This window comes from Prunus dulcis, chromosome 4, assembly GCF_902201215.1.
Source record: "Prunus dulcis chromosome 4, ALMONDv2, whole genome shotgun sequence".
Taxonomy (NCBI): Eukaryota; Viridiplantae; Streptophyta; class Magnoliopsida; order Rosales; family Rosaceae; genus Prunus; species Prunus dulcis.
In genome coordinates, this window is record NC_047653.1 from 7608890 (window position 1) to 7616845 (window position 7956).

Genomic DNA, 7956 nt, shown 5'->3' on the forward strand with positions numbered 1-7956 from the left:
GAACAAAGAAAAAAGACATTAAGCCTTAATTCAACTCTATCAAATAGAGTTTAATCAAGGGAGGCTGATTGTCAACACATATTTGCCTTCATACCCTCAAAGGATTGTTAAATGTAGTAGCTTACGTCTGCAATTTAATGGAGTAAAAAAGTCGATGCTTTAGGAGTTTAGCATATTTACTTTCGTAACGTAACGAAATAAAAAAGTCGATGCTTCAGAAATTTAACATGTTTATTTATCAGGAATGATTCCAAAACATGCTTCTCTTGTATTTACTAACACATTATTTTGGAACGATTTCAATAAAAAATTTATGGATTTTAGAATGAGATAAATTAAGGAAGTAGTTGATGCAATTTGAATTCCTTGATTCTCTAATTCAAGTTTCCTGAATCATGATAAGTAAACATGAAGTTTTTCTTTTTTGGATTGGAAGGCTGTGTAGAAATCAGAAGAGACATCCATGTCGTCTTGAAGAGGAGAATCAAGCCAAATTGCCTCTTCCAGCCAATAAAAACTGGATTCTAAATTCAAAGCAAGCTGGGCTAAAGCATGCACAACTTTGTTTGCTTCCCTAGGCATAAATTGAAAATGTACATTTTGTATGTTCATTTTGGTAAGTTGTAAGGGCTGAGACACCAAGGGTCCAAAGCATGACATCAAGAAAATAAATAATATTTTGAGCAGAATTGGTTATGTTAAGTGTTAAAATCCTATAACCACAAAAAACAGAAGAAATTATTGTTGTTGTGTGGCCCAAAATTATGTACTGCTTAAAATTCATGCCCACTTGGCTAAGAGAGACATACATCCAGACCCTAGAAGAAGTGAAATATATGCTCCTGATTGGATCCTCATGTTGCTTTGCATTCTGGGGTTCATGAAATCTGCTGCCAGTGGGTCTACGAGAGCCATGTAAATTAATATCCCAGCTGCAGCAGCATTGAAAATCCCTTCAACGATTAGAGCAGTGGGACAATTGTCATTGTAACCGGTTGATATGCCAATACCAATTGCAATCCCTACTGGGGTAGTCAGTGAGAAAATTGTCGCCATAATCGCTGCGGATCGAGACTTGAATTTAGCCTGCAAGGCAGTAGAGAAGGAGCTTTATAACTGTAAGTTGAGATCATGATACTTATTCTTCCTACTTTGTCCTTACTAGAGGATGTAGAGTCAAACCTGGGAGATGCAGCCACCAAGTCCCATGCCTTGAAAGAATTGATGGAAAGACAAAGCCACCATGAGAGGCTTTATTGTTTCAGGGCTTTGGGAAGCACCCAGTGATATTCCAACTATAACTGAGTGCACTAGGATCCCCAGCTCCGAGACCTACAAGATGACCATGCAAGCTAAAATTTCAGAAAACAATATAAAACTAATGAGATGCTTGCTTTTCTCAATAAAGTTCCTTACTTGGGAAATGACGCGATGCCTGATCAATTCTGATGACCTCAATTCTTCAGAGCCATGACCATGATGACCCTGTGTGGCATGTACATGATCTGCTGCACGACCATGTACATGATCACCCGTCTCCAATTCATGAACTGTCACTTCAATTGTTTGGACTTTATGTTTGACCTCTGATAGCCCCCGGTTGCCAATGAATCAACCATCAGTGTTCCAATGGCAGATAGCATGGCAACAAAACCAGTGAAAGGGGAAATGACGCCGGCTGCAAAGGCCTTGATCATGAAGAAGATGTCGTTTTCGGGCCTTAGAGTTGGGATCTTCTTGCCTAGCAATGGCAAACTGACCCCAATAGCACCAGCAACAAGAATGGAAGCAATGGAACCTAGCTTTTACTTAAGTGCAGCTTCTTTGTTGTGCTTTGTGTCCTCAGATTCACATGTACAGTCTCCAAATACCGTAGTGGGAAATAGAAGAATTAGGATTGCTATTATCTTCAGGGTAAATTACTCAAATGGTTCTCAAATTTATACCCGATTTATATTTTGGTCCATCAATTAAATTATTCGTTCAAATGGTCCATCAACTCTATATTAATCGCTCCATTGATCCTACCGTTACATTATGTTAATGTTGTCGTCAAATGTAAGGGTAAAACCGTCCATAACTGTCCTATGTTCTCCAAATATGTGATAAAGTGTTGATACATAGGTGATAAAATGGTAATAAAGAGGTGATACATAGGTGATAAAGTGGTGATACATAAGTGATATAGTGGTGGTAAAGGGGTGATACATAGGTCAAAAGTCTTATTTACCCCCACAAATGTAGCATGTTTTGCTCACATGACTAAATTTAACAGAAAATGTAACAGTATGACCAAAGCGCCGATTAATAAAGAGTTGGTGGATCATTTGAATAAATAATTTAGTTTAGGGAAACTTTGAGGACCATTTGAGTAATTTACCCCTATCTTCAACATGTTGAAAGATGGAGCTTTGAGAAGTGGGAAAAGGTGAGAGAAAGAAAGGAGGGAAAAGATTTATAGTGAAAGCTTTTTGGTTTTTGCGTTTTGGGTCTTTGAGAAAGGTGGAGTGTATTTTTCTGTGGAAAGAGAGAAATGTGCACTGCTGGATGATTTGAGTCACTTTGTTTGCAAAACAAAGAGATGGAAAATTCTGGTGGTTACTCTTAGTCACAACCAACGTATTAAATGTCGATATTTTCGTCGAAATATTGGCGAAAATATTGCTTTTTTGGACCGACGATATTTTCGTTCAATACCCTACTTCAAATGGTCAATATATCGCGATATTATCGATAATATCGCGATATGAACTTTCCAAAATTAAACATGTAAACTCACTCACCCTCTGCTGCGCACGCTGGGGCTCGAACCCAGCCCCCTTCCGAAAGTTGCAGCCTCTTAACCACTACACTGGTCATCAGTTTGTGATTATTATCTATGTAATCTAATATATATAATACACTACTTGCGAGCTGGTTTTCAAGTTTCAACTTTTCAACTACTCACCACGTTTCAACTTACTCATTCCCTCCACCATTCAACCACACACCTAACTAATTAGTTGTAGTCATATTTCTATACATATAGTTAGGTTACCATGCCGTCTCTTGTTTCTCAACATCTCTCCAAAACAAAACATAATGCTCATATTTTTCTCAACATCTATCAACCTCAATTTCCCCACAAGTTCATAGTAAGTTATTCTCATTCATTATTGTTATTTAATTTGCATGTTTATTATTATCTATTCCAAATTTAAGGGTGGTATTATATTTTAAATTGTGTCAATTAATTACTTAGTCAATGACATGTGGTTTTTAATTTTTCTATTCTTTATTTGGTCACTTACATGTGTATTTATTGTCTCTAAATTCATTATTAAAGACTTTATACTACATATTTTCTTTAATTACTACATATTTTCTACACTCACAGTGTTTGTCAGCTCGCTATATAATCAACTTAAATTAGTTAAATCCATCATGCAATACATTTCCTTCCAATTTTTTGTGATAAACTAATAGATAATTGACTAAATAAGCATCCTCCAAAGTTTCAATAAAAATTTCCAAGTTTTTCTTACAATTTCCGTGGTTTTTATTCAATTTTTTATCGATATTGATAATATCCCGATATTTCCTTCGAAATTTCCGTGTTTTTGGACTATCGATATTTCCGATATCCCCAATATTTTAGACCTTGGTCACAACTCACAGAGCACAGGTTGTATGCAGTGCATGTGGCACCAAGAATAGATTGGATGACCTAAACTCCAATCCCACATGATTCATTTTTGTGTGGAAGATATTTAAATTGTCAGGACTCTGCAGCCACCCCTCAGATTCTGTAGTAGATGGTATTTTCATCCTTAATAACCCATTTTGTCTTACATTTTTGCTGTTTTTTGCTAATCATCTGGTATTAAAATTTCAAGATAGCTAAAGTTTCACCATGTTTTATTTCTCTAGTTTTGGTGAAGTTGTTGCAATTGGGCAATTAGGAGAATGGGGGTGTTTCAGTAACTCAACAGTGATGTCATAGAGATTCATGATGGTCTTGAAAACAATTGATTTTGAGAGAAGGGATGACAGAAAATAGAAGATTTATTTATTTATTTTATTTTTAAATTTGGGTGTCTGAGAGTAACTAAAATAGTGGTGTGTAAATTTGGGGTGTAAAATCACTTTTACATTCTCTTTACATCTTTAGGGAATGTAAATGTGATTTTTGCTCTAATGGGAGAAGGTAAATTGAAAGATGTATATTTGATTTTTTATTATTTTTTGTTAATCAAATGCAAGGCCATTGATTTTCAAAAGGAAACAATTTGGACCACTTATTTGGTGACCGTTGGAGGCAGTATTCAGCCAATTTGCACTTTGTCTTTCATGTGGCCAGTCACTTTCCTTTTTCTGGGGAGTATCCTTCTACTTGGGAGTAAATGGAGAGTGGAATCACCTTTTCAGCAGCTCTTCTCTCTCCTCTCTCCTCATTTTTTGCTTGTGGGGTTAGCAAAATGGGTGTAAAAATAGATGTAAATTAACATCTTTTTATACACATCCGGTGACCAATATAAATTTACAAGCCTTTACATCCTCTCATTGCAGCAACTTCCAGTGACAATAAGTGTAAATTTAGCATACATCCATCTTTACACACTACCATTATGGATGCTCTGAGACAGCTAAAAAAAGACACATTCAAGCACAGCATGTAAGAAGCCTACAAGATGAAGACAGAATGTAGTCATCCAAACATATTGATCAAGGAAGTTTGGCTTAGATTTCATCGATTTGGGGCTTGGATTAAGATTGTCAACCCAATAATGTCGATATATTAGATCTCAAGCCCACTTGGCTAAGACAGACATACAACCAGTCCCCAGAAGAAGTGAAATATATGCTCCTAATTGAATCCTCAAATTGCTTTGCAGTCTAGGGTTCATGAAATCAGCTGCCAGTAGGTCAACAAGAGCCATGTAAATCAAAATCCCAGCTGCAGCAGCATTGAAAGTCCCTTCAACAATTAGAGCAGTGGGACTGCTCTCATTGTAAACGGTTGATATGCCAATGCCAATTGCAATCCCTACTGGGGTTGTGAGGGAAAAAAATGCAGCCATGATAGCTGCAGACCGAGACTTGAATTTAGCCTGCAAAGCAGTGGAGAAGGAGCTTAATGATTGTAAGTGAGATCATCATAGTGTAGATATAGATCAAAATGCAATTGTGACAAATAGAGAAATCCTTTTATGATCAAGAGAATGCACTGTACATAACAAGTCAAAAGAGAATTTCCTTTTAAAACACCGACTTCCTACTTGGTCCTTACTAGAGGCTGCAGAGTCAAACCTGGGAGATGCAGCCACCAAGTCCCACGCCCTCAAAGAATTGATGGAAAGACAGAGCCACCATGAGAGGCTTTATTGTTTCAGGGCTTTGGGAAGCACCCAATGATATTCCAATTATAACTGAGTGCACTAGGATCCCCAGCTCCAAGACCTACAAGATGACCATGGAAGCTAAAAATTTCAGAGAACAAAATAAATAGTAATGAGATGCTTGCTTTTCTCAGTAAAGCTCCTTACTTGCGAAATGACACGGTGCCTGATTAATTCTGATGACATCAATTCTTCAGAGCCATGAGCATGACTCTGTGTGGCATGTGTGTGGCCATGTACATGATCTGCTGCATGACCATGTACACGATCACCCGTCTCCAATTCATGAACTTGGTTGGACTTTATGTTGGACCTCTGATAGTACCCGGTTGCCAATTAATCAACCATCAGTGTTCCAATGGCAGATAGCATGGCAACAAAACCAGTGAAGGGAAATTTTCCCCATGGATTTTCTTTAAGACATGGTGAGGTCAAGTTGTCAAATGCATCTGGTAGTATGTGAATGAACGCAGTTGCTAGAATCACGCCGGCTGCAAAGGCCTTGATCATGAAGAAGATGTCGTTTTCGGGTCTTAGAGTTGGGATTTTCTTGCCTAGCAATGGCAGACTGACCCCAACAGCACCAGCAACAAGGATGGAAGCTATGGAACCTAGTTTGTACTTGAGTGCAGCTTCTTTGTTGTGCTCTGTGTCCTCAGATTCACATGTACAGTCTCCAAATACCATGGTGGGAAATAGAAAAATTAGGATGGATATTATCTTTAACATGTTGAAAGAGGGAGCTAATTGAAAAGTGAACATGGTTTGAGATGTGGCAAAGGGTGAGGGAAAGAAAGGAGGGAAAAGATATATATGGAGCTTTTTGGTTTCTGCCTTTTGAGAAGTGGAGCTTAGTCTTATGTGGAAAGAGAGAAATGTGCACTGCTGGATGATTTGAGACACTTTGTTAGCAGAACAAAGAGATGCGAAAATAACTCTTAGTCAAAACTTATGAAGGACAGGTTGTATGCAGTGCATGTGACACTAAGAATAGGCTGGATGGTCCAAACTCCAAAATCTGACATGGTTCATTTTTTTGTGGAAAAGTTTTAAATTGTCAGGATTCTGCAGGCACCCCCCAGATTCTGTTTAAATGGATAGTAATAGAGATGACGCTAAATCTGCACAAAATCAGCCACTCCAATCACTGTGATTTACTTTCTCTTTATTATGATATTGTAATTCCATGTAATTATAGGTAATTGTAACCAAATAGAAATGTACTTGAAGACCAAGTACCCACCACTTTTAAACCTAAGTGAATATCTGACAGATAGTGAATGATATTTTCATCCTTACTAGCCCATTTTGTCTTACATTTTTTCTGTTTCTGCTAATGATCTGGTATTTCATTTCAAGATAGCTAAAGTTTTACCATGTTTTATTTCTCCAAAGTTGGGCGGAGTTTTGGGAATTGGGCAGGCTGTTTGAGTAATTCAACATTGAGGTCATAGAGATCGATATGAGGATCATATAAAAAATTGATTTTGAGAGAAGGGATCGCAATAAAAAAAAGGGTTTGAAATTTGGGTGTCTGAGACAGCAAAGAAAAAGACTTGTATCATATTCAAGCATGTAGAAACCTAGGAAGTGAAGACAGAATGTTGTCATCCAAACACATTGATCAAGGAAGTTTGGCTTAGATTTCATCGATTTGGGGCATGGATTAAGATGGTCAACCCAATAATGTCGATATTATGTCTTCATCTTTTAGTATACTTTCCATGTCCTTTTTAGTGATTAATTAACTGGGTTTTGGTACAGACATGCATACATCTTGCAGCTATATGCAATATTTTAATATGACTCTTTATCCATTGACGACCTAAGAAACGAGAAAAACTTATTTATACTAAGGATGTTGCTATAGTGCTATTTTAAGTAAATCACTAATTGTCGTATATTTTAACTTTCTGACAATTAGAGCAACTGCTGAAGTAAATCTTCATTTTGGGATGCTGGATACAATATTTCATATGTGAGCCTATAGCCTACACTCAGTTACAAAACATCAGTACATCCAGCTCTTAACAAAATTTCTTTTGATTTCGATTTTTCTTTCTATTGTTTGGTTTCTTTAAAACTAAACAGAATAAATAATTAAAAAACAATTATTTCAACCAAAAAAAACACATAGAAAAGAAAAAGAAAGTCAGCCAGCCACCTATGTCGAGAAGGCTGGTGCCTCCAAGATGGAAGCTAAGCTAGCCGCATGGATTGCCACGCCCATCTCGGCAGACCATTTCATATTAAAAAAACATTTTATATATTCTAAGCCTTATGAACACCACAAAATAAATTTTTTTTGTTGGTCTCTCAAAAGAAAAAAAAAAAAATTTCTTGTTGGAGATTTTGTGAAAAGTTTAGCAGTTGACTTGATTGGTGGGCAAAAAAATTTTCCGCAATGTAAAATCCGAACAAACCAAATCAATCCGAATTTTTTATTTATCTTATTTTAACTAACTATAATTTTTGTTGAACTGAACCAAATCGTAATAAGTTTAGACAATTCAACTTATCTGAAGCTAAGCTAAACTAAACCGCTTATATAATTTCTTCTTAACTTGGGATTTTCTTG

The 7956-nt window shown here is 36.7% G+C and overlaps 1 protein-coding gene and 1 pseudogene across 1 annotated transcript; both read right to left on the reverse strand.

Annotated features, from left to right (window-relative positions):
* Nucleotides 1-780: 780 nt before the first annotated feature.
* Nucleotides 781-4590, reverse strand: LOC117625224 (annotated as a pseudogene).
* Nucleotides 4591-4784: 194 nt separating this feature from the next.
* On the reverse strand, nucleotides 4785-6140 carry LOC117625225 (zinc transporter 1-like). The gene is given in 3 exon segments (XM_034356829.1): nucleotides 4785-5090; nucleotides 5290-5439; nucleotides 5526-6140. Coding segments are annotated over 3 exon segments (1071 nt in total).
* Nucleotides 6141-7956: the final 1816 nt, after the last annotated feature.